General features: G+C 42.4%; 2 protein-coding genes across 4 annotated transcripts in view; one reads left to right on the plus strand and one right to left on the minus strand.

Moving 5' to 3' along the window:
• On the minus strand, nucleotides 1-16,040 carry ercc8 (excision repair cross-complementation group 8). Of its 3 annotated transcripts, none has more exons than XM_028578744.1 (12): nucleotides 15,640-16,033; nucleotides 12,702-12,797; nucleotides 12,300-12,401; nucleotides 11,901-12,024; nucleotides 10,789-10,870; nucleotides 9,382-9,450; nucleotides 9,229-9,295; nucleotides 8,286-8,389; nucleotides 7,435-7,559; nucleotides 4,611-4,808; nucleotides 2,753-2,848; nucleotides 1-1,125 (listed from the first exon to the last, which is right to left on the minus strand). In XM_028578744.1, the coding sequence occupies exons 1-12, from the start codon at nucleotides 15,714-15,716 to the stop codon at nucleotides 1,057-1,059; spliced, it is 1,209 nt and encodes a 402-aa protein (XP_028434545.1). In that variant the 5' UTR covers nucleotides 15,717-16,033; the 3' UTR covers nucleotides 1-1,056. The 3 variants fall into 3 exon arrangements, with proteins under 3 accessions (XP_028434545.1, XP_028434546.1, XP_028434548.1); XM_028578745.1 differs by lacking the exon at nucleotides 15,640-16,033 and adding an exon at nucleotides 15,092-15,253; XM_028578747.1 differs by lacking the exons at nucleotides 1-1,125; nucleotides 2,753-2,848; nucleotides 4,611-4,808 and adding an exon at nucleotides 5,158-5,697 and having other exon boundaries at nucleotides 15,640-16,040.
• ndufaf2 (NADH:ubiquinone oxidoreductase complex assembly factor 2) overlaps nucleotides 16,032-27,204 on the plus strand; it is a 13,837-nt gene continuing 2,664 nt past the window's right edge. Inside the window, exons 1-3 of the mRNA XM_028578753.1 lie at nucleotides 16,032-16,282; nucleotides 25,649-25,738; nucleotides 26,724-26,764. Coding sequence (XP_028434554.1) covers nucleotides 16,168-16,282; nucleotides 25,649-25,738; nucleotides 26,724-26,764 — 246 coding nt within the window. The 5' untranslated portion in view covers nucleotides 16,032-16,167. The remainder of the gene's footprint in view (nucleotides 16,283-25,648; nucleotides 25,739-26,723; nucleotides 26,765-27,204) is intronic.

Genomic DNA, 27,204 nt, shown 5'->3' on the forward strand with positions numbered 1-27,204 from the left:
TGAGGTAGCAATCCTATTGCTTTTATTATAAGACATACAAGTTTAAAACTGTACATTTCAAGACACTTCAGGTAATTTGGGGGAACAATAGACTGGCATATGATATGATGATAGAGACAGAAACTGTATCCTGGATATAAATAGTGTGGGAGGGGGTTCCAGGTTTCCACATGGTAACCAAAACAATATGTAAAACTATGAGAGGGGTGGGACAGAGAGAATCGTTTCTCCATCACTTATCGCTTCTAGTTTCAACAAGGTTAGACAGCAGACCTTACAAACAAATGCTAATTTTGCCAGGAATGAAAACGAGGGCTGTCACAATCGGGTGTTTCTGAATGCCTGGTTACTCCCATTGGTGGATTATGGGTGTCTCTTCTTAACTCAGCTGCAGAAACTGAAAGACTGACATCACACCTGTTTAAAAAGCTTACAAAGGTCTCTCTCTGCGCTCTATAATGTCCCTTTAACAAAAACTGTAATATATATATATATATACACACACATTACAAAATGTATCATCCTAATATAGTATAAGCATCATAACAGGTGTGCTGTGAAATCCCAGTAAAGATGGGTTCTGCTCATTTCAAAACCTCCACATCTTTAAAATATCAACACAATATAATTTGCAGAAACAATGGTAGATATCCCCCATGACTACAATGAATTAGTGAAAATACAAAATTGGTTTGGAACAGGTTAAGAGGATTTTAGCAACATAAAGCTTGCTATGCATACCAAGGACTATGTTGGGTTTACATAAAATAAAATAAAAAGACAATGCTATATCAAATGTACAAAAGCAAACTGTATTTATAACATTGTGCACATTCACAAAATTGTACAATTATTTACACATTTCATTGAAATTTTGAGGCTTTTACTGTATCTTTGTCTGAAACGATAAAAAGGGAGAAACTTCCCTAAACCTATAATCATCTTCCCAGGTGTCCCTGGACCTGTCATTTATTTGACAAGTTAATAAAAGTTTGCTCATTTGCATGGTCAGACACTATGCATGTCCACTTTGTCCACACATACAAAACACCAGCATTAATCTTCATCGCTGCTCCATGCATCCTGAAAGGCAGAGTTGACTGAAGACTGGGACGCAGCAGCAGCCTGTAAGGGATCAAGACATTCAGCTCAATATCATGTCTGAATTAAAATACTGGTCTTTAAATAGATCCACTACAAAAACGTAATACATACACACAAATCACAAGGATATATAATGGGTATAGTTCTTCACTCTTGCAAGGATCCTGGAGGGAGTCTGGGAGTATGTCTACATGTGTTTTGTGGATCTGGAGAAGGCGTGTGACCGGGTTGCCCGGGAGATACAGTGGGAGGTGCTGCGGGAGTATGGGATGAGGGGGTCCCTTCTCAGGGCCATCCAATCTCTGTACGACCAAAGCGAGGGCTGTGTCCGGGTTCTCGGCAGTAAGCCGGACTTGTTTCAGGTGAGGGTTGGCCTCCGCCAGGGCTGCGCTTTGTCACCAATCCTGTTTGTGACACTCATGGACAGGACATCGAGGGGTAGTCGGGGTGGGACGGGGGTTGCAGTTCGGTGGGCTAGGGATCTCATCGCTGCTTTTTGCGGATGACGTGGTCCTGATGGCATCATCGGCCTGCGACTTTCAGCACTCACTGGATCGGTTCGCAGCCGAGTGTGAAGCGGCTGGGATAAGGATCAGCACCTCTAAATCTGAGGCCATGGTTCTCGGCAGGAAACCGATGGAGTGCCTACTCCAGGTAGGGAATGAGTCCTTACCCAAAGCAAAGGAGTTCAAGTAACCTTGGGGTTTTGTTCGCGAATTCAGGGGACAATGGAGCGGGAGATTGGTCGGAGAATCGGTGCAGCTGGGGCGGTATTACATTCAATTTATCGCACCGTTGTGACAAAAAGAGAGCTGAGCCAGAAGGCAAAGCTCTCAATCTACTGGTCAGTTTTCCTTCCTACCCTCACCTATGGTCACGAAGGCTGGGTCATGACCGAAAGAACGAGATCCAGGGTACAAGCGGCCGAAATGGGTTTCCTCAGGAGGGTGGCTGGCGTCTCCCTTAGAGATAGGGTGAGAAGCTCAGTCATCCGTGAGGAGCTCGGAGTAGAGCCGCTGCTCCTTTGTGTCGAAAGGAGTTTGGGCATCTGGTAAGGATGTCCTCTGGGTGCCTCCCTAGGGAGGTGTTCAAGGCACGTCCAGCTGGGAGGAGGCCTCGGGGAAGACCCAAGACTAGGTGGAGGGATTATATCTCCAACCTGGCCTGGGAACGCCTCGGGATCCCCCAGACGGAGCTGGTTAATGTTGCTCGAGAAAAGGAAGTTTGGGGTCCCCTGCTGGAGCTGCTGCCCCGGCGACCCGACCCCGGATAAGCGGACGAAGATGGATGGATATAATGGGTATACACTGACAAAAATGTGTACACGACTAATGACAACTATTGTTTCTGGTAAATTTAACAACTAGTTAAAAAGGAAAAAAGACTTGATTTGATAAGCACTACTAGAATGTAAAAAATAGCATGACAGAGCAGAGTAGTGGTGACTGTGTGTGTGTATCAGTATGTGCTGGGTAACATTTTTAAAATAGCATACTTACATTGAGATGGTCACTAACAACATAATGACATAAAACCCTTGAAATAAAGTTCATTTTATATTACTTTACATTTTAGAGTCTTAATTGATTCCCCAATTTTTCCTAATAAGGCTTTTCCATATCTTGTTTCCGGTTATTGGGACTTGTACCTGATTTGCACTTTTTGTCTCTTCTTCCACATCTGAGGCACGAATGACAGGAACCCACGCCAGGATATTACAGTCTTTACCTCCACTATACAGCTCCTACACAGAATGAAGAACAAAGACACCTCAGTTCGGACGCATTGGTTCACACACCTACAGGAAGTAAAAGAAGAGCGGCTGTTGCAGCACCATCTTTAAGCTAAAGCACTTCCAAACAATGACATCAGCAACAAGGGAACACCAGAGTTTAACAAGCACGAGTAGAGAGTTAAATAATGAAAAAGCTCAAAGCTGTCCATGCAACGCAAGGGGATACACGGGACACATCCTCTGTGCCGTGGGACCGAGCGTCATTACATCAGACAAGAGGCATCCAAAAGTAGTGAAACCTTTTTTACTACTAGAGGATTGATCCTCGTTCTGGAACTCTCCAGTGTCGAGCTGCCAAACTGCATTCCTATTTTACACATACAAAACCAGTGTGGGACACCGGATGTTGACATTGGTTAATAACGAGGGCGTGGGTTGGACATCCCTCTACATTTGTGATGATTATGTAGAACTTAATGTACCTAATAATTAAAAAGATTACTACAGACACCTAAGTAGAAATAGAAACATTAAGCAGTTATTAGGTTATTATTAAAGGATACTTGAACTGAACAAGCATATTGATAAACTTGTAAGAATCTTAACAGCTTAATGTTGTCAGTTTGGCATATACTGAAGAAGAATTATATGATATTGGTTTTAGTCAGATATTACGGTTATGTCAATATGTGGTAAATTGTGTAATTAGCATCTGTGTGTCCATTGGGAAGTTTGGGGTCCTCTGCTGGAGCTGCTGCCCCCGCGACCCGAACCCGGATAAGCGGACAAAGATGGATGGATGGACGAAGATGGATGGTGTCCATTGTACAATCAGCAACAGAATAAAACTAATATCTTTTTTTTTTTTTTTTTTTTTTTTTTTAAAAACGTCTTAAGCTTGTGTGGTGGCAGTTTAAAGATGAATTTACAAAGAACGAGCTTGTCCTTTTAGAGAAATAGAGTTTTCTTGCAAAAGTCAGTCATGCATTTGCAAATGGACCTCCGAGCTGGTCAGCCAAGAGATAGAGAACAGAAGTTCAGACACCAATATTAATACAGGCAGGCGTACTTCACAAATGCACAACCTCGTAGTGCTGAACCTCTTGTTGATATCGCTGTTTTGCAATAAAAAACATTGGAATATTTAAACAAAAACCCTTAAAATTAGCCTTGATCAGGTAATCTGTTGTGTAGCAAGGAAAACGCATTTACTTTATATTACATGCATTTATGAAATAGTTAACTTTTTGCAACATCACAACCCTGTTCCACTGGTTCATCCTTAAACTCATCCTTCATTCCTAAAATGGCAACAAGCACACGCGGAGTATTATGGGTTACTTATAATGGTGAAAGTAAAGGAACACCTGTATTGTTCATTATGACTTGTGACAATAACACGGTCGACATTTATGAGGGTCATACAAATGAGATGCGAGTACTTGCATTTATACTACCTCAGTATAGCTCAGAATGTCGACCTAACAATGTTATCTATTGAGGGAAGTGGCTTTAGTTGATACTGCAATTGTGATTGCAAATTTCTTATAGCTCTTACTGCAGTGACAACACCACACCAGCTGAAGCGATCAAATAAAAAGGCCAGAGAGAACTGACCTGAATTATCTAAGTGCACAAGAGATCAGCTAGACCTGACTGGCGGAACAAACAGAAATAGATGGAAATACAAACAAATGCACCACTGCAGATAGATGGGTATATTGACCAGAAGCAGGGAATGGTCACCACCTGGGGCTTTGGTGTGTCTCACCTGGTAGTCTGGGTGGAACTCGCAGCAGTCGACATTGTTGTAGTGACCCCTGAGCATAGTGACCAACTCTCCCGTATGGAGGCCATACACAGCTACGGAGCTGCCGCATGGCACAAAAACAAACTCTGGGCTGCAGCCACGTGACACTGTGAACTGTAGTCTTTTACGACTCTCGTTGCAGACCTTCCCGTAATTTACCTGAGGGCAAACAGTGAAGACACACAAGGTTTAGATCATGTGTGTATATGCCTAAATAATATAAACTACTTTTTATACTCAACAATGTGAGATGGTTTCCTCAATGAATATGAAGCTTTTTCCTTTTTGAAACGGACAATATTTTTGTTACAACAATATGTTGAGCCGCGTAGTGCACAACACCGAAATAACAATCGCGTATCGCCAAAGGTTTTACAAAAACCCAGGGTGCCTACAAATTTCCTCCAACTTTATTGAAGACTTTTAAAGACTTTTTATAACTTTAAATTAGACAGATTTTAAATGTAGAAAAGAACATCTGAATGACAGCAACTGTAGAACCACAAGAATATTTTAATTAGGCTTTAAAAGGTGCCCTGTGAAGATCTCTTGTAAACAAACAAAAGTTATGTTGGCATTCAATGTTACCCACCAAAAACACGTGTGCATCCTTGAGGTCTAACAAATGTGTTGAATGCATTTCCTTCCTTAAAAAAAAATTGTTTTTTAAAGTATTTTAAATCCTGTATTGTTTACATCCATGTTTCCAGCTTGCAGTCTTCTCCTACACTGCCTTTGCTGGCGCATTGCTGCATTTAACGCCATGTTACTGCCATTTGTAAATCAGTGGAACAGTGTGAAACCATTGGCAGGACATGCGCGCACAGATGCATGTGCGTCCTCTGGGCGCATTCATGAGATAAACAAAACAGGGACCCACTCATAGAAAAACGGCTCCACTAATAGAGGTCAAAGACTCCACAGGAAACGTTTCATTTCCATCAGACGAACAGCATAGCAAGAAACCATCATACTTTTCAGGGTATTCAAAACAATTTAAAGCCTTTATTTTAGATCTTCGAAAACTTGTCCAGGACTTGCAGACTCCCTAAAAGACAAAGACAAATAGAAAGAAACAGGCAAACTACTTCACTTTTCTGTTGTAGAATTACTAGGTTTCATTTATGCCTGTGAAACCAGTTTGAATTGTGTAATGCATTCCTTTTACACGTGTGCGCCAGACAAAACCACTGCCTCATGTGTATCCAACTCTGATCTTTGCCCGGAAGAGAAAGTCATGTACCCTTTAAGTCACTCTTCGTGTTGTGCTAATGGCCTGGAGATGTCCAGCATGGCAACTGCAGTGTTAACAAAAACAGGAGAAAAGGAGTGTTTGTGTTGGGGGGTAAGATATACCAATTATCCATTATTTTATGAAGACCCAAGGCTATAAAGCAAAGTCTCTTAAAGACATCCTGTTGGCTCGCTCTAAATAAAATATTGAGTCATGATGTACAGTGCTGCTCATGAGTATAGGAACCCATTCTAAAGTGGACTAAAAAGAGGAATAAAAAAAAAAAAAAAATCTTTGGAAATTTATCTTAATGCCTTAATTGAAACAATTAGGAAAAATCTCAACGTTTGAGAACACCAATTTTCTTTGAGAATGAATAATGTATCGTAAATAAATAAATGTTCTTCCTTAAAATACAGGGGGCATAAGTATAGAAACCCCTATGTTAAATTCCCATAGAGGCAGGCCTTTATTTTTAAAAGGCCAGTTATTTCATGGATCCAGGATACTATGCATACTGATAAAGTTGCCTTTGCCTTTGGAATTAAAATAGCCCCACATCATCACATACCCTTCACCATACCTAGAGATGTAAACAAGGCTGTCAAATTTGGTTAACAGTGTTAGATTGTTAGTTAGCAGTTTGTGATGGTTAACCAAATATTAATTCATGTTTCACTATGACATTTAAAATAATTTAAGAAAGTCAACATGCTTCCTCTGAACTTAAATAATTGAAAAGTAACTCAATTTGCAGCTAATTTTGGATTTTGGAAAATGTTTAAGAGTGATGGATGACAAGAAACAGTATAAATCATGTCATGTCTAGTAACAGATGTATGGGTTATGGTAACAAGCTTCTGGGATTCAACTGGGATGTTTACACCTCATTTGTTTCTGGCTTTTTAGAGATAGCCACAACTGCCACTACAATACATTATTATTCCCTCTAATAAGGTTGTAAGAAATTTAAAGATTCAACTCATTAAACTAATATTTATCAATATTTTGGTATTAAAACGTAATAAAATGTGGCCGGGTTGAGTCAGTGGGTAGAGCAGGCGCACATATACTGAGAGGCTTATGCCTCGACGCAGAGGTCCAGGGTTCGAATCCGACCTGTGACAATTTCCTGCATGTCTTCCCCCTCTCTCTCTCCCTTTTCTCACCTAGCTGTCCTGTCAAAATAAAGGCAGAAAAGCCCAAAAAATAATCTTAAAATAAATAAAAAGTAATAAAATGACACTAATGTGAAAGGGTTGCTCATAGTGCCAAAAGCACTGACAATCAACAACACCAAACTCTTCAGCTCTATGGAACTTTTTGCCTCGTATTTTTAATTTTTAGGTCTGAGCTCAAAAATTCATCTTTGTAAACTCACTATCTATCTATCAAATGTTTTAAACCAGTGATATGGTGATAGCCCTTTATCTGCTCCCAAGAGGTCATAAATCAAGTCATGCAGCTTTAACTTAATCCGAGAGGATCTATGTCAGCACAAGAAACAAAAATGTGGAGTTACATGTCCTCTGCATAAATATGGTAATTTACCAGTGTGTTTTCCCCAGTGGCACTATTCCATAGTCGCATACGGTCATCAGTTCCAGTGGTGAGGAGGTAGAGGCCGTCGCCAGTAAAGCACAGGCCATTCACTCTGCCATCATGAGCTGTGTTCACTGTTTCAACACCGGCGAGACAAAGAAACATGCATTTGTCATTTCTTTCCTCCTCCATCTTGATCAAGAACCAACAGAGCATATATATTCCACCTAATCACTTATCAATCAATGGTACGCTTTCAGTGCAATTGTTGTTGAAAGAAAACCCTTGTCTCGTATCGTTACACGAGTAGCTTAGATAAACTGATTTAATTGCATACTGGTTTCCTCTTGACAGTGAACCCTATGACATGGACATGAACATGGCCTCAGGCAGGAAAACTTGTCCTCCAGAGAGACATACTCCGTTGCGTTAACTGGAATAACCTGAAAGTTATCAGAAATCACAGCTAAGAGGAAACAGTCGCTGTAAAACTGACTCAATTTGCTACTACTACCAGCTTTTAAATATATCATTAGAAGCATCAGATAGCAGGAAGGGTAATTCTGTGACTGTAGATCAATGTGTGCCCCCACAGTTCTTCAGCTTGTACTTCAAGTCTTTCTTTTGGAGTTATATGCACTTTAGCTTCTAATGTATGTAAAATGACACCTTAGACATTGATTGACAGATTGATATGGTTGGGGGAAGGGGGGCTGTATGACAGGATGATGCATCGCATCAGCACACAACCAAAACCTGACAATATTTTTTGTCATGATGCCGTTCACAGACTGAAACATTTACCAAGAGCCCTGCCTACTCCATGAATGAGGAAAAAGACACTGGAAGGGTAACAGTACCTGCCTCAGAGGACGCTTTTGACTTGTCTCCATTGTGCTGATCCAAAGTAAAGAGACAACCAGAAGCCCGACGCACATCCCATACTTTCACTTTGCTGTCTGCACTGAAAAGAAATGAGGGAATTATTTTTGTTTTACACTTTCCTGGTTAGTTAATGAAACTATAGTTTCTGTCAGGAAATAACATGCTTCTCCGTAATAGAATATCATACACTTGTCTGTGTGCCAGTTGTTTTTAAAATCACTCAGTCCACAGGGACAAGCAGCACACTAATCCCAATAGGTTAATTTGCAAGTCTTATGTAGCATTAAGCAGGTGGGGACTGTATCTACCATATGCTACACTGACAGGGCTACTAGAGTTCCACAGTGCCTAACTGCCAGCGATGTGGTGGCATTATACTTGACTAAGGGTTGCACTGGGCCAGATGGGCAAAAAAAAGGGAAACACAACATTTTCCCGGTGCTAAAACGATACTTTATCGTTATATGAAAGTTGATCTGAAGAATAAAAAAAGAGGAGCTCAAAACGACAGTCGGCTCAAAATTAAATGATTTATTAAAAATGTAATAACAACAACTTATAACACATTTTCCCATTCAAAACGGCGATTTTTGCAAAAAAAGCGACAAGTTTGCAGGTATGATGTTTAACATTAAATTAAAGATTTATAAAACCATGCCAACAATTATTTTATCAGCTTAGTATTCTATGCACTAAAAATGTATGTATTTAGGCTTTAGGCCGCACATACGTTCAGGTCCAGTTTAATATGCAACTTCATTTTATACCATATATGTAGTAGAGGGTCACTGATCCGTCTCTCTCAGTTAATGGGTCCTTGGCTTAAAAAACGTTGAAGACCCGTGCTCTAAAGGCAAAGTAGTTGAAGGTTTCAGAGGCTAAATCTCCACAGAAAGACTGGCAGTTAACAGTGCCTACCTGGCAGTGGCTAAGATGTGCTCGTATCTGGGCGACCACCGCACAGACAGGACCTCTGCTCTGTGACCTGGAGGGGGGGAAAAATGATTGATTGTGCGTGAGGATAAACAGCAGGAAACATTAGTATGTGTATTTGTGGTGTAGCTCACTAACCCTGAAGAACATGAATCCGTGAACCAGACTTCAGGTCACACAGCTGGATTTTAGGTTCTTTGGTGCCAACTGAAAACGCAGAGACAAAAATCTAAGCGTTGATGGAGGAGATAGTTTCAATATTACATTCCTACTTATCAATATTGTCAAGGTTTATAGATTGTGATAACTGTGTGAGTACAATCTAATATATGTGTGTGTATAAGGAAGAGGTGCTTCAGAAAGCTAAAACTGGGAGTCCCATGTTCTCACAGTTATGGCAAGATAAATATGAAAACTCACTTATACAAACTTCTGATAAACATGAGCTAACACACCCATCTACTTTATACATGGGAGGAGGGCAAGGTAGTTGGTAAAATTTAACAGAAGATGATTGGGATGTCATTAAAATCTAAATAGCCAAAAGTAGGCAGAATTAATGAAGTAGCTTTTAGTACCCAATTTCCTTTAAAATGTCTTCTTAGATGAAATAAACTTTACAGATGTTTGCAACTTGTTTGACAAGCATCTGTCAACACCCCTGAAAGGGAAGGACACGTTCAGCAAAAAAAAAAAAAAAAAAAAAAAGGCTGTTTAGAAAGGCGTGTCAAAGAAACTGCTTTATGTGCATCCACGTTTATGAGCACATCCTCAAAAGGCATGAGAAACCGGTTGGTCGTGCTGGGCGACGTGGTGAGGTGGGACCTAAATTCTTATGATTTTTCTGCCCAGAAATCTGTCTCTGAACCTTAATCCATCTGTAATCAGCTTCTGATCCACTTCTGTCCCCTTCAGGTACATGTCGCTTTATAACCTGGTAAACTGGGATACAAGGTAGGGGCAGTGTGTGTGGTTGGAGGAACTGATGACAGACAGGGTAAAACTGATTTTGTTCTCTTTTGTAGACCCAAAGGAGCTTTATTCTATTGTAGTTTTTTCGGTTGTGAAACAGAAAATGTACCCATATGTGCTCACAGTGTCATCTACATTATAATATCTTTACCAATTCCTTGACATCGCGCATTTGAGTTTTTGCACTCTGGTTTTTGGGAATGAGTTGTTAAGGTTTACTAATATTTTGGTCTGTCTTAAGCGTGATTTATGCTTCTCTGTGTTAAATCTACGTTGTGGCTACGTACGTAGGTAAATGGAGACACGGACCCTACGCTGTAGCCTGACGTGCACCTAAGAAGTATAAACTTACTACTTTCATAGGCTACGGCGAAAGTTCTGCGTGGAGCCTCTGCAGAACAATAAATCACGCTTTAGACCATACGAATGTGTCCCTTTTGAAAATGGGCGTAGTTACCCTTTAAGTTCAATGCTTTTTAACACGCAATGATAAGAATGCCAAAAAAGTTCTACAGCTGGTTTGTTCTTCGTCATTGAGATTTGCAAAAACTGTGGCTGAATTGTCAAACACACCTGCGATAAGACTGTGCTTCCTGGCGATGGGGGACAGGTGGTGGCTGTAGACATTGCCCTCAAACTGAAAGACTTCAGCAGGCTGAAGAATAAAGTCAGATAAACAGAGGAAGATGGACAGACAGATAGGGTCAGTAAGCTGTTGTCAGCTTTCTGTGTGTTAAGTGCTATGTATACTTGTATATGTATGCTGAATGAAAATCTTCTACGACATCTATGGTAAAAAATATACAGCCATGACCTTAAATAGAGCTTTGGACTTAAAGTTTAACTGTAGCATAAATTCACCACAGTTCAGTTCAATTAGGTAAAAATAAAAGAGTACAGAAGGACAGCTCAGAGCTCAGAAGGCAGCTCACCCGAGCAGCAGTGGCGGCTACAATGCAAATTCTTCAGCAAATATAAAAAGCCTCTCTGTGCCCCATCTGTCAGTGTGTGCCAGCACCGACCAATGGGCACACACACATACATACACAAACAGAGGAGGCTCTGTTTGCATAAAAATACCACACATACACATGGACTATGTGCACACTAATGCAAAGCACACACTAACGTGCAAATGCACAACCACAATAAATAATTTAAAAGGCATGTTAGTTTGTGTATAAGACAGAAACACACAGAGCAAAGCAAATGAAAGGTCGGTGGTTCTTTTCTGTCCCTTCCCTGACCTTTTGAGTTAACTGTGGCGCCAGTGTAACTCTAGCACAGCTCAAGGCCTGCCATATGGGACTATGTGGCATAGAAAGGTAGCAAGCATGAAGCAGAAAATAAGAAAAGAGAGGGGAAGAGATAGTGAAAAGAGCAAAAAGAGAAAAAGAGTGGTGGAGCTTTAACAAAACAAATGCCAGCTAGTTACTTAATAAACCGATCTCCAACATGCAGAGAGTTACCTGTTTGTTGAGGACATCCATATACGTTTAGATGGAGTTTCAGCTCTATTGTAACTACTTATATACAGCATATGTTGAAAGGTTTTTCTAATTTTACCCATCCTAATTTACATATTGCACACGGGGTTCTACTTGTACAAGTGTATCTAATTAACTAGTAACTCAATGTATATCACATTTAACATGGAGTGACCGAGTCTGTGTGACATTCCTTACCTTCAGTGTCTCAGTGTCCCACACTTTCATGGTCTTGTCAAAGGAACTGGAGACAAACATGCCCGTGTCATAGGGATACCACTGGACTGTCTCTACGCTGAATTTGTGGACATACTTACTCGACCTAAATTAAAAAACAAAATAATAAAATGTGACCAGATCAATACAAAACTTAAAAATGAAAATTAAATAGTGTGGCAGCACATTAAATAGGGTTAATTAATCAGGCTGTTCACATTATCATTAAAAACAGACATGATTAACAAATAAGGGAAGAAACATTCTGATTTAAGTAATTTCACTTGGTGTGGCCTAAAGGACATGGCTGAGAACAAGACATGGTACTGTGAAAAATGCACTGCTACCCTCTAGTGGCCAAGTGGGTGGAGTAACACTCACCTGCCTACTGTGCAAACTGCCTTGCAGGTGTACTGTAGCTGCCCACTGTAGTTCTCCAGGTCATAGACGACGATCACCCCATCTGCTCCGCCAGACAACATGCTAAACAACAGAGAGGGTTGACTTCAGAGATAACATTACTTCCTCCAACACAGCTTCCAAATGTATTTCTACCAAAGTATGACTGCCAGTAGTTCTCTATGAAAACATATCAGAAAGGTCTGTGGATTACCCTCTTGAGTTTTTCAAAAGCTATTTCCCCATCCTTTTTGTAGCCAAAAACTAAATGCCGTATTGGAATGCCTACTGGGCTCTTATCACATTTTTTTTTGTCCAGGATAAACTTACAGCTGCTGTTTCACAAATGTTGCTGTTAAAAGGGGAGGATTGTAATGTACTTACTATCTGCCCTCTATTGCTTCAATGTCAATGGTGTTGATTCCATTTCCATGGATTCTATCCACGTCTCTGTCAGGATTTAACTTCAGACTCAGGACCCTTTGCAGATACAGAAAGGGGAAGAGTTAAGCATCACTGGACACTCCATTAGTTCATATCAGACTTCAAAAGCCCAAGTAGATTATCAATAAGATAATAGGAAATAGACAACAAACACATACATTATGTTGCAAATGAGATAAAATAGAATAAAACCATTATTAGACTAACTACTCAGTAGTGATAGACCGATTTTATCAGCCGGCCGATATATCGGGCCGATATTGGCGTGTATCGGCATCGGCAGATACATGGCTGCTGCGTTCGGCGATAGTTTTTTCCCGAAAACAAATCCAGTGTGGCAGGGTTTAGATTTTTATGATGTAAACTGAGGGAGCAAAAGCCGTATCGGCTTAAGTAAATTGGCAGCCGTATCGGTCATCGGATAAGGCTGATGAAAAAAAAAATGGTATCGGCACAAAATTTTTTTGATATCAGTCGATCCCTAGTACTACTCAGCCAATCGATAGAATTAACTGTTGATACATGTTGATATTTGGTTAATCACAAATGCAGTTATTTAGTTACGTTGTGTACTAGAGCGCGGATCAGGCCGCATTTTTCTGTCCGAGCCCGGCCCGCGTCTGACAGAGCAGTAACCGAACCTGGCCAAGCCCGATAGGCAATAAAATATTTATGTCCGAGCCCAACCCGAGTCCGACACAGTTAAAATCTTGTTTTTTTTCTCATACTAATGACACATACGTTTGTTTGTGTGGAAAGGCTGCTTTTATTAAGCAGTTGTAGGAAGGCATTCGGATATGTCAACAGATGAGCGCATCGGCACACACGGGGCAACAAGCTCATGTTAACACAGGCACGCACCTACATAATAAACTTTTTTAAATTAAAAATGTTGAATGCCTTATCGCTCTGATGTGATGTTAAAATCTATTTTTCTCTCTCTCTCTCTCTCTCTCTCTCTCATAAAAATCAAAAAAGCTGAATGAAAGTCTGAATATATTGTATAATATATTTATTGATATTGATTGATTTCAATATCGATCGATCCAACACCAAAGATTCTTTTGTACCTTAAAATAATGTTCGAATATAATAATGGTAATGGTAACAGTAATGGACAATTCCGCTTCCAACCTGTAGGGGGACCGAAAAGGAAAAGTGCTTTGGTACTACCTACTATAAAAAGGTGCTGGTTGACAAGTAGCTAATGCTAATGCTTGGTCTAACGTTAGCTAATTCTTGGTGGGTAACATAAGATTACGACATCGTTCAACACACTCAGTTATTTTTAGTATGATTGTTTTGACCACGGTTACAACTCTGGGCTAACCCACGAATTCATCGGTAATGTTAACTGTATAGAGAGACGACTAATCTAATGGTAATTTAGCCAGCTAGCACACCCCTGTCTGTCTGCCTCACTCTCCCGGCGCTGCAAGGCTTCAGTCGGGATTAGAGCTGACAACAGCCCCGGCCCTGGGGGACACATCCACAGTCAGCCCTCAGCCAGCTAGCAGCCAGCCACTATCATTACAGCAATCCAAACCCGGTCAGCACCTAACTCCGGTGCTAAGGATGCTAACGGAAGTATACTGAACCGTCGGGAAACAGACCCAGGCATCCGTTGTTAGCTTAATTTATCCGACAAAAGGGGGATAAGCTACCAAAACGACTAATAGTAATTTAAAGATGTGGTAGCATTGGATCTGGATGGGAAGGATAACTCTGGGAGTTGGAAGGGGTGTGTCGCGATTCTGCCTCCTCACTCCGCGACACAGGTTCGTGGATCTGAGTGTCGCGATTTCGGTTTCATAATCGCATATCGTTACATACCTACTGGATACGGTTACCGTTACCAGTGTTTTGGCCCATACATGCATTTGACAGTGTGTTAATAATGTCTTCATTGCTCAAAATTGCTGACAATAGATTTCTTGCTGATTCACTCCTTGTCACACTTTGGTTAGGATTAATCACAACAAAAACACAAGATGGCGGCAGACAATGACGTCAGATTCCATTTCAACTTTCATTCATTATATTCAGACATTCATTTAATATATTGATTTTCAGATTACATTATGTGCTTACATAATTGCAAAAGGGTTCTCGACTGTTGTAGAAAGAAGTGGCTGATCTTTAATGCAATATCTACATTGGCCATTATCAGAAACCATTCATCCAATGTTCCAAAGGCACATTCTGTTTACTAATCTGATATCATTTTAAAAGGTTAACTGAGAAAACATTGGAGAACCCTTTTGCAATTATGTAAGCACATAATGTAATCTGAAAACTGCTGCCCTGGTTAAAAAAACAATGCAACTAACCTCAGCTGGTATTCTGTCTATAATGGAGTGGAATGGAAATTTGTAAGTGAAATTTGTATCACTCGGACTCTCTCAATCTCTCTCTCCAACCGGTCGAGGCAGGCCGCCCACCTTGAGTCAGGTTCGAGGTTTCTGCCTGTTACAAGGAGTTTTTTGTTTTCATGGCCGCGGTCGCACCAAATGCATGCTCTTGGGGGAATTGTTGGGTCTCTGTAAATTATAGTGTGGTAAAGTGTCCTGACATAAATTATGAATCGACACTATAAATACAAATTGAATTGTGTGATTTACAAACATTAGCTTTAGCTTCTCAAATCTTAGCACATGCCAATTGTTCTATTTTTATTTTTTAAGACTGTCAATGGAACAACTTTATATATTCTAAAATTAGATTTTAAGTTACCGAGCTCTCAGAGTAGCTGGCTAGTTAACTATGGGTATGCACATAGAGGTTCTGAAGCGAAGCTTACCCCCTTGCCTATGCCCCCTGGATTGCAGTATTTATTTTCCTTTCTGGTGGAGATAACGTTACTGGTATTCTCGCTCACCTTCTCGTTGACTCAGCACGTCTCAGTCGCAGAGGGTCATCCAGACCAGCCTGCCTTGCTGTCAGAAACCCCAACATTGCTTCAAGGATCTTAATTTGAGAGCTTCTATGCTAGCGTTAGCTAACCTAGCTCAAAGGCTATCATGTTAACTAGCTAACGTTAACGTTAAACTGAAGTACGTTTTTTACCCAAACTGAAATGTCGCGCATCCAACAAGGCATTTTACTGAACCCAAAGCTCCGTAATACCAAATACGATATCCAAATCTCATTAGCTGGCTTTGCTTTGACAATTGAACGTTTAGCTTCGCGGTAGCTCGATACAATTGGCCGCCATGTTGGAACGTAATGTCCGTTCTATGACAAATGCGATGATTGGCTGGTCAAGTATAGCCGTCCAATCACTAAACAGTTTATTCATTCTTTTCCCAACCCATGAACTCTTGCATAAACAACAACCCAGTGAGAAGGCAGACAGCTAACTAGGGAAACGAAATACAGCCCAAATCTTTTGGGTTGTCCTGTGAAGATGAACAGAATTGCTGGAGTTCTGCGGCGTACGTTTGGAATAGCACGCGACCACGTCGGGACAGATACTTTGGGGAATAAATATTACTTAATCCCAGAACAGAAGACGTGGACAGGTAAATTAAGCCCTGTTGTGCTAATATTAGCCAGTCGTGAATTTATATACAATCTCGAGCCCTGCAGACACGTGAAGATAGCTTTATTAAATGCAGCTATTAAACTTAATTTAGCCTTTTTCTGTCCCTGACCCTGGTTGTTTTCACTATGATGACACCAAACTTAGCTTTTCTTACCCAGTGCGTTATAGCTTGCTATGGATACTGTACTCTGATTAAAAAATATATAGATTTTCTAGCTGTGTATTGTTTATTTTGCATGTACCACTGCTCTCTCTTCCTAAAACGTGTTGCTGTGGATATGACTTTACATTTACCCTTTTCAACCTTGTAGCATAAAAAGCTCGCCACTAGATGGAGCAACCGCCTCACTAAGAACGTTCCCTTTTCAGTGTTTTTAATAAGATCGTTTAGGACTGAATGCAGCTCACTGCAGGTAAGATTTCACTCATTTTGGGGGCAGAATTATGGCAGCTCCACTGTCACTGGCCCTCAAAGTGGACAGAGTCCTCTACTGTTACAGATGAAGTGATTACTTGCCTGTGATGAGGATTTAGAAGGAGGTAATATCCCTACAGAGACATGGTGGCAATGCTATAGTTTGTAACGCTCAAGCCAAGCAGTAGAACTGTGTCATCAGGCTAATCCATTGTGGTGTGCCAATAGTGTCCTTCAAAGGCCAAGGACACGCTTGGTGGCCTAGCCGACTAAATGACCGAACTTACTGTGAGTCCTTCTTCAGTTGTCCTGTCTTTAAGAAGTGTGTCTAGAATAGGATTAATGGAGAGTTGTAGGCCATTATAATGACTCAGCAAATGCAAAGGAGGTTTTGTGGCATCCTGCTACCGGCACAATGGCCTTTTTAAATTTGAAAAACACAGCACACTTGTTTTTTGCAAGGTGTTTACAAGAAGGAGATACTGACGATTAACACACAAATCTCCAGTGACTGTGTGTGTCATATCCACTCCTGTATATTAACTTGTTTAGGGGGAAACATAGCGATGCACTAAATGTGCGTAAATTCTGTCTTTCGTAGTTTAACTCATAAGCAAAGTCCAGGCTAATCTCACTTTCCCCTCTCTTTACCACCTTCAATTATCATTAGCAGGGGTCCTTCCCAGACTATTGACCACAGGTCAGGGGTCACAGGTCAAAGAGCACACCCTTTGCCTGCTCCAAATGTGATACTGATGGGGCAGGTTCAATCTCAAAACAGTGTGCAATGTGTTGCTACGGTTTCTGTGTTGAACATGTTTTCTTTGAATGGTGTGGAACGCTTTGAGATATGTTTTCTCTCATTTGGTGGGTGTTTCTCTCGTTGATTGGCTGTGTCCCAAGTGATACCCAATCAGCAGAGACGTGCATGTAAACTCGTAATAAAAAGGCAGTGCGCTTGCACACCAAAAGGATGTTTCAGTTTTTAAAAAACGTGTTGCTACGTTTTGTTGGGGCTGAACGTGGCCCTGGTTGACCAGCCATGGACCTTTGGCATGCCTAATGATATTTGCCATAATTATGCCTGAGCAGAGTTCACTCCCATTTCAGACACTATATGGGAACTAAACTACACATACACATACATTCAGTGGTACTTTTCTCAGAGGGTAAAACCAAGCTGTTTTTTTTGCTTTGCTGTAGAGGGACCGACCTCTGGCAGGTTGCAAGCCTGGTATCTTTTTGTCTGAACTTGACTTTGTGCTTCACCTTTTCTCAGCAGTTTGCGGGGGAAACTTGCACCCACCTCGTATTTATAATTCATTACAAGGCTGCTCCTCCACCCCTGGCTGTCAGACTATTCAAATGAGACATCACAGAAGCCCATTTTCTAGCACGCTACAGGCTACTGTACTCACTGCCCAATCGTGCAAAAGTGACACTGTGGAGAGGCTTGTTGGCCTGTAGAAAAACTTGTTTAAGAACAAACGCACTCCTAAACGCCAGAAAAACACATACACACTCTATATACTGTATGTTCATAATAAACAAATAGAAATATATGGCCCACACATTTTCCTCTTTTTCTCTGCCACTCACCCCGTCCAGCCTTGTGGAAATAAAGCAGATGCATTATTCAGTCCATATGTCTTGCTAAAGCGGGTTCTTTTTGATCTTAAACTGATAGGCCAAGCGTGGGCTCAGGGCCTTAAGGCATGGACCGCAGGGCTTTCCACTGCAGCATATGAGTAGTGGTTGAAGTAGGTGAGGAGTCTCTCTCTCTCTCTCTCTCTCTCTCTCTCTCTCTCCCTCTCCCTCTCTCTCTCAACTCTGCCTACTTAGCCTATTCATTTGTCCATCCCTAGTGTTCAGTCAATCCCTCCCCTACCTTTAGCCATGCTTTGCTACTCCCATTTTCTACCTCTCTCAATCTGTTTACTTTAGAAAACTGGGGCGTAAGCAATTCCGTGTGCGGTAGGCTATGTATGAGGACACTAATGGCTGCTAAGACAGAAAAATAAAAGGAAGCGACTGCTTGTTTTATGTGACTCTCACTCTGCCCTATCTGATCTCATCCACTGCCCAGATTTCTCCTTAGGTAGTTAGTCCTTCCTTCCCTTGCCCCTTCCCATTCATTGATGCCTCTCAATTCTCCTTCTTTGAAGCTAGTCCAGTGAAGATTCTATTCACAACATTAGAGTAGTTCAGCAGTGTGGAAGGCTAGACCCAGCAGAGAGCTTTCTATCCCCTCTCCTTAAATGCTGCTGCACATCAAAATGAAAAGGCCCGAGTCTGAAGTAGACGCCTAGAGAGGGAGAATGTCTGTCTCTGTCTTTAGAAAAGGTCCAGCTAAAGAGGCCTACTGTGTGCTGCTGCCCCATAGAGAAAACTATGCTATAGGCTGTGGAGCCCCAGTGATTGTTGTCTATGGCAGGGCTACAAGAGCAAGCCATTGGCAATCTGGCCACTGGTCTTTAGAAGGTCTTTGCCTTGGTGTTGGCTCCATAGAGCTGAATAGAGAATCTATATTCTTCTCTCTTTCTGTGTGCGTCTGTCCCCCAGGCCCAGCTCTGCCTCACACTGCATGGGGCACCATGTCATGCTGCCCAAATGAAAGCAAAGCATTCTGTGGATGGGCTCATTCGTCTTCAGCAGTGGGCCTGCAGCTTGACGCCTTCCTTCCCTCCCTTTATTTAGGAAGCGAGGCGCACTGACATTATCGGCCGCTGCAGGCACATTTGAAAATAATTGCCTGTATGATTGCTATTTTTCTTACCTCTTTGAGGAGGTGTAGCCTTTGTCTTGGAATCAATGGCTGCTCAATACTGGACAGGGGAAAGGCAGTTTTCTTTCATGTCACTGTGAAAAGGATGTATTTTTAGCGCTATTCATTTTAGCAGTGTGTGCCATGCAGTTTTAATCTATTGGTCCTCGCCACTATGTGGAGAATGGAAGGGATTCAGAGGTTCTTCAGAGGTGCGCCACGCTGTTGCAGAGAAAAGATGCATTGACTTGTCATCCTATCACTATCCCTCTCTCTTTGTCTATTATTTATTTGATTCCCCAGCTCTGTTCTATGAAGTGAAAAACTGAAAAGGCCTCAGTTCTGCTATTTCAGGATGGGTGACTCTGGGGACGGAGGGAGGGAGGGAGGGAGGGAGGGAGTGTGTGTGTGTGTGTGTTTGTGTGTGTGTGTGTGTGTGTGGCGTGTGCGCGGGCGCGCGTTGTATTAGTGTGTGCATCTGTGATTGTGTACGTGTGTTTGTGTGGCATAACCACTACACACTGTGTGTGCATGCACATTTGTATCTGCTTTGTGTTTTTTAAAAAAAAGAAAAGAAATTCTGCGATAGTGTGTTTTCTCTCCACTTCATGCCCAAACACACTTAACACAACAACAGATGGCTTTGTGTCATCAGAGCGTTGATTCAAGCCGCATATTTCCATGGAAAGAGTCACAGCGGAGAGAGACGAGGGTCCAAATGGCTGTTTATTCTGCCACAAGTCATCCCCAGGGTGTGATGAAGGAAGGTCTATCCTACAGTAGGACACCAAGTCAGTGGAACGGCTATGTCCAGAGCCGCTACAGTAAATCATGGTAATTGATCAACAGCTTTGCAATGCATGGGGTTTAAATGAAGGTTGTTTAATCATTATAGTGAAACCAAGTGGGTTTAGCTCATCTTGCTTTATACTGTTTGCCAAGTGTGTATTTGTATGCGTTTGTGGTGGAACATCATTGACTGGCTTAACTACTTCATTAAAAAGGCATTTGAAAAGATAGCTGCTGAAAATGAGAAACGGGCACATTTATTTCTCATGGTAGAGAATCATAAATGGGCCTAGCTCCAATATCAGTAGTTTTAGCATCTTGCAGGTCTTTGAAACGCTATGACCTGTATCTGTATCCATTTCAGACTCCACCTGTCTCACAACCTACACATTTTATGTTAATATGTTGTGGTGAGCAATCCTAGGCAGTTGATGATGCCAACAGAAGGAGGACAACATATTAATCAGATTAATTTTCCCATTTGGCGTGGATAGGATTCGCTGTCCAGTGCATTCATGTCTCTCTCTGGTCAGATAGCCAGCGAGATGTTTTGACACCTCGGTGCTCCTTGTCCGTCAGAAACTCAGCCAGAAAGACTGACAGACAGACCGACACAAAGCAGGCATCTCCTGGAGCCTGCCGCTGCTTATTCAATTCAGAATATTTTAATAAAGCAGACAGGCAGAAAGAAATAAGGCTAGGAGTAAGGGAGGAAAGATAAGGCCGAGGGAGATTCACAGAGGGTAGAAGAAAGTGGGGTATCGAAAGTGAGTGACAAAGAACAAGGGGGATGCTGACATATGGGGTGAAATTATAGAGTGGGGGAAGAATGGAGAGAGTGAAAGTGAAAGGAGGGTTTCTGACAGAAAGACGGTGAAATGAGTGGGTCGAACAGGCAGACAGAGGGGGAGAGAGGGAAGGTGGAGGTAGGTTAATGGAGGAAGAGAGTGGACTAGGGGACTGAAGGTGCAATGGAAGGAAAAGGAAGGGGGTTGGATGAGAGTGATGGAGGTGAATAGAAAGGGGTGGACAGCTTGGTGTATGGACATCACACGTATGGGCCTCAGAGGAGCGGGGGTGGGGTGGGGGGTCCACACCGCTCCACAGCTTCACAAAGGACGCTGACTTCCTGGCTCGCCACAGTCCTTTTCTATAACCCATCGGGCAGGGAAGAGACTTCAAGAGGATGGGTGGAGGATGGGTGGTCTTAAGTGGAAGTGGGTAAAGTATCTCTTCCACCCTCAAGTACGCCTGCGTTTAGTTAAAAGTAACACACGGGGGAAATCAGAGTATTCTTTTCAGCATGTTATTACTTTTTATATGAATTATTCTCCTCTGTTCTGCCGTGAGTTGCTCAAGCCTCAGCGGGATCGACAGCAACAGGGACAAACAGAATGAGGGCTGAATAAAAAAAAAAAAAAAAAAAAACGGAGCAGCAGCAGGCCTACTTTACGCCTATAAGCTTCTCCTTTCACCAGAACTGATGCAAAACAACGGCTGGCCTTTTCCCTCTAAACCTCATCCCGCGTCACTAGGCTCAGGGCTAATGGGTAACCATGGTTACAGGCCTCACACATCCCCTCCGTTTTTTGTTTTTTTTTATTTTTTCAGGGGAAGAGATTGGAGGGAGCGAGAGAGCGAGATAGCAGAGGGTGTCGGTATTGGTACCTGGTTGCCCTTGTATCACTGATGCTTATCGGATCACTCCATCCTCATAAAGCTGTCCATTACCATGCAGGTATTGGTCCCCCATCCCTCTCAGCACACAGCTCAGCTGGAGAGGAATAAACTAGGCTCAAACCAGCCTGATGGGCTCCCTGCTTCAAGACTGCTTTTTCTTCCACCACAGTATCGGGTCTAAAACTCACTGCTTTACCTCGCACAGTCATGGAGACTGAGAAAGTGGCTCTTTCTGCTGTTGCAAGTGGGAGCTTTTGTGTGCAATGCAATCTGTTCAGAGACAAGTGGACATGGTGTTTTACAGAATAGACGTTGGTGTTGATGATGAGGAGCATGAGACGTAGGTCCATCAGTTGGAGCTCATCCTGTTTTGTTCTTATCGGAGATTTAGGGCTCTCCAATAGAAGTGTGTTCCCCTGACATCTGCTTCTGTAATCAAAGACAGGAGTGCAGGAGAAAGGCACACAGCGAAAGAGACAGCTCAAGACGCCCCGGAATGACATTGTGGAGGTGAAAAACCTCTCAGGTCGCCCCCAGCAGCACTCATTTGGGAGTGTGTGTGTGTGTGTGTGTGTGTGTGTGTGTGTGTGTGTGTGTGTGTGTGTGTGTGTGTGTGTGTGTGTGTGTGTGTGTGTGTGTTGAAGCAGGGGATGGAGTTTAGCGGGGATGTGTTCAGGGTTCAAAGAGCAACCCTCGGAGCGCATCACGTCTTATTCTAACGAATGGGAAGGATAGGCCTATCTGACGTTTGATTGGCTCCCGATCTGGCTGCCAAGGCAACCCCTCACCCATCCTGCCTCCCTGTCGCCTCCCTTCCTTCCTTCCCTCTCCCCTCCTCCCCCTGGTTCCACAGCTAGGCTCACAGATGAGTCGCGCTCAGACAGGTGAGATGGCTCATGAATATTTATGCTGTGGGATTTCATTCCTCCTGCCGCTGGCCCCTCCCCCTCTCCAACGCAGTGCTGCGTTTGTCCTTCACGGTAAGAGGCAGCGTCCTCGCTCCTGTCCCTCAGGTTAATCTGCGCGCGCGTGTGTGTGTGTGTGTGTGTGTGTGTGTGTGTGTGGTAAGTAGGTTTCCCCTAGTGAGTGATGAGAAGGCAGACCTGTCACAAGGGGGCCCGCTGAGATCGAGAGCTCCTAACACCTTTCATACCTCTCTCTCTCTCTCTCTCTGAGGTTGGAAACTGTGAAGCAGAAAGATAGCTTACTCCCAAGCTTTATGAACATGACTTTAAGATTTTAAGACAACGCCTTGGACCCTGGTAGCTCATGATGGACAGTTCTCATTATTTTTCTCATTTCAGAGACTAAATGTTCAAACAGTTTAAACAACAGTTTGAAAAAAAGATTATATGTATATATGATTGGGTGTCTGTGTTTTTTGTGATTGCATTCTGTGTTATTTTGTGATTTTAAATATGCTATATTATATGCTATAATATATAGCTTTTAAATATGAATGGTTTATTGATGCTTTTCTTCAATTATTTTTTTTTAACTTTTGGTCAAACAAAGTAAGCACTTACTTAAGACATCAGCCCAATTCCAAAATCTTTCACATATGTTTTTACTAATTGTTGTCTCAGCTCCTGTAAGTTTATAAGAATTGGGTAGAAGTGGTGTATGTCTTTTGAACTTTGGTAGTACATTTGTAGAATGGTACAGTATAGAGCCTTGGCCTGTGTGTTTTTCTGCAGTTGTCCCAGCTCAGAGATTACCAAAGAGAGCGAGATTCACCCCAATCAGACTGACAAGCCTCCTCCCAATGTGTATGTGGTGGGAGGATCAACCGTGTTTCATAAATATATGTACATACTGTATTTGTTATTCAAAGTCAGTGATAAAAGCCGTGGTGGAAGGGGTTTAGTCATGCTGCAAAAGCAACACGACAAGAGTAGAGCCATGCTGGAGTGTGACAGAGAGGAGAGGGGGAGATGCAGCCTAGCGGAGAGAGATAGACAGAGAAAAAAGTGGGTGCCTCTCTTTATGCTTATTAGTTAGGCATTAGCTGTAGTTAAGCACATTGCGTATGGGGACTGTATCATAATTGTACCATTTCAGTCTGCTGCCACCCACACCAATGCATATATGGATAGGATCTGTTTATAATTAGCATACCTGTTAAATGTATTTGTTAGTATTGCCTAGAGAACACAGCCTTTTGTTTGCTGGCAGTTGTTTTTGTGCTGCTATCATGGGGATTTTCTAGGAAACCGTTTCTCAGAAGACATTTTAAGGCATACATGTAAACAAATGTGAGGATCATAGGATGTGTTTTACACATTGCTGGGCCAGCTTTGCAGATATGGTGAGAGTCTGAGAATGCAGTGTTTTTGTCAGAGCTGGATATCAGAAAACTAAAGCTGCAGAGCTGGAGCCTGTGAGGCCCTATAGTGACAATCTAGTGGGAACCAAAGCAATACTAGCCTAATTAGCTGACCTGATTACTATACAGGCTGGATAAAGTATGGAAAGGAATCCTCCTCATAAGGCATAATTACTAAACCGCACATGCACGAAAACAGTTTTTGTCTTCGTTGGACGAATACAGATACACTTTCAATAAGAAGGCACAAGCAAACAGCCTCCCGTACACACACTTAGCCACTTTTGAGTTCCATCATTCATCCATCCCTGTGCCGTAGCTATCTGTAACGGCTGAAGTAAACATTAAGGCCATCAGTCTGCAGTGTGCATGGAGGGTGTTGCCTCCATTTGTCCATGTCCAGTCAGCTGGGGAGAAACGGTGATGGAATCCTGACAGATTGTCTGTGTTTTGGAGCGTGTTGTTTTCCTTGCCCATCCATTTCTCTTCTCCTAGCCATGTTTGCCATGCATCATCTCTCTCTCTCTCTCTCTCTCTCTCTCTCTCTCTCTCTCTCTCTCTCTCTCTTTCTCTCTTTCTACCTCCTCCTTCCTTGCCTCATCATTTCTCAGAGGGATGGGAGCGATGGTTGGACATCCGGCTACCTGCTAAGAGAAACTATGGAAACACTTGTTATTAGTGAACACTGTCTTAAGCTCTGTAGAACCACACAAAGACACAACTAGCTCTTTTTTAAATCTCTCCATCTCATTCTGTCTCTCCACCCCCCAATCTACCTCTGTCTCCATGTCATTGTGTGCCAGCCAAACTTGTCTAATCAGCAGATTCAACCAAAATAATTGGCGGTGGCCTTGCTGCTAGCGAGCGTCGTGCTGTATACAGATAGGGAAAGGAGCACTTAATATTCCGCGCAGCTCGTGCCTCTCCTGTTCTCTGTGATATCTGACCTCTTTTGTCTCCTGCTCGGCTTGATGTTGATTTTGGAGGGCATTGTTAGCCAGAGTGCTGTGATTGGAAGAGGTTGTGAGCGAGGGGGGCTGTGGTTGGTTGGGTTAAAGGGAGGCTGATTTGCATAAAGGCTTAGCCCAGATTTGGAGCCACTCAGCGAGATCTGAGGAGAAGGGCCCGAGGGCCACGAGGTAATCATCCATGGCCTGTCACAGTGCTGTCATCCCTCTGTGTATTTGTGTGTCTGTGCGTCTGTCCGTATCTGTGTGTCTGTGCGAGCAGGAGACTGAGAGCATTGTGTCTGCGCCTCTTTGTGTTTGTATTCCTTTGCGTTTTGTATGCATCATTGTTGAGCATCTCTATCTCACTCTTGCTATCTTTTTCTCTTTTTTTTTTTTTTTTTTTCTTTGTGGTTTCCCAGGAAGGCTCGTCCGTGCCAAGCGGATGGTAGTGGCAGCCAATCCTAACGAATATGAATATATAGAAGGCAGCATACCGATGGAGTGGGACGGTAAGTCTGGACCACAGCATCACTGTTACACGCTTTAACTATCACTAACATGGATAGATGACGATGTTAACAAGAGAGTTACCTAGCAGAGTACACAAAGTGCTGCACAAATAAAATGGAATACCAAATTCATGGCTGCATCTATTGGGGCCTAGGCTAATCCATTGATTTTCTTTTTCTTTTTTTTCTTCATACTGCGAGATGGGGGTTGGGAAAAGCGTATTCATGAGTTTATCAAAGACGCCTTCTGCTGGTGTTATACACCCGTATCATAAAATAGTGTTTCAAATTTCTTACAACTGGATACAAACTGTTCCCTCTGTCTCAGGCTGGCTTTATCCACCTTAAACCCCTCATCCTGCTTCGCCCCATCCCTCATGCATTTTCATCAGGATGCAAATAAGAAAGGGATAAAAGAGGCCCAGAATCCCTGTGCTAGCTGGAGGAAGAGTTAGAAAATCTCTCTCTCTGGCTCCCTTTAACCTGCTCTTCTGTGCAGCCTGCTCAGCCAAAATAGAGCTCCTTTTTAAAAAAAAAAAAAAGAAAGAAAGATGACAGACAGACACAGTTCTACTCAGGGGGAGAAAGAAGGACAGAGCTACTGATGGAAAATGACAGAGTGTACACTTTGAAATTCAAAGATCAGAGCAGATTCACACTCTCTTCTGAGACACAGCACTCAGTGGTCCTGCTCTGCCTAGACTAAAGCAGCAGTAGTAGTGCTTAGAGTTAACGTGTATAACTACTACCATGCTGCATGTTTCCCAATAGTTCGCTGAGTTGAAATGAACCAAAACAAAGTGAAAAACCCTGGATACATTTTCCCAACTAGCTTGGTTAGTTTTTGCACCAAGCTACTGTAGTGCCCTGAAACTTGGTGATGCTATAGCTGCAGCCTTTAAATATGACTGCAGGTTTTGTTTGTGCAGCGTATGTTTGTGTGGGTGTTCTCACTCTTCTTTTTTCCTCCTCTCTCCTCCTCCAGCTTGGATCCGAGGCAGACGGAAGGAGCCCCCCTCCGTCGAGGTACGTCTACCCCCAGCCTCCCCGCTGTGCTGATGGTTGGACTCTAGGGGGCTGGTTACAAGGGAGGGAAAGAAGCAAAGATAGCGAGAAAAGGCTTTGATTTGTTTTATCTTACAGTTTCGAACTGAATCCAGGAACTTTGGGGGACAGGTGTTAAAATAAACAGCAGCTGAAGTGCATTGATGGCGAGGCGGAGAGCAAAGACAGCCTCTGAACAATGGGGCTCACTCATATCATGTCCTAGTTTACTTTTCTTTTTTTCCAGCAAAAGCCTGCATCTATGCTTTTTGTTTTTTTTTTTTTTTTTTTTTTATTTCTGGCAATATCCAAGATGGGAATAGTGAAGTAGTGCAGTTTTTCCCCTCGTGTACCTCTCACTGGGTTTATTGCTCTTTAAATGTGAGAATGCTGGAAATGATTTGGCCGGAAAAATGTGTGTC

The sequence above is a fragment of the Perca flavescens genome, chromosome 5, assembly GCF_004354835.1.
Source record: "Perca flavescens isolate YP-PL-M2 chromosome 5, PFLA_1.0, whole genome shotgun sequence".
NCBI classification, from domain to species: domain Eukaryota; kingdom Metazoa; phylum Chordata; class Actinopteri; order Perciformes; family Percidae; genus Perca; species Perca flavescens.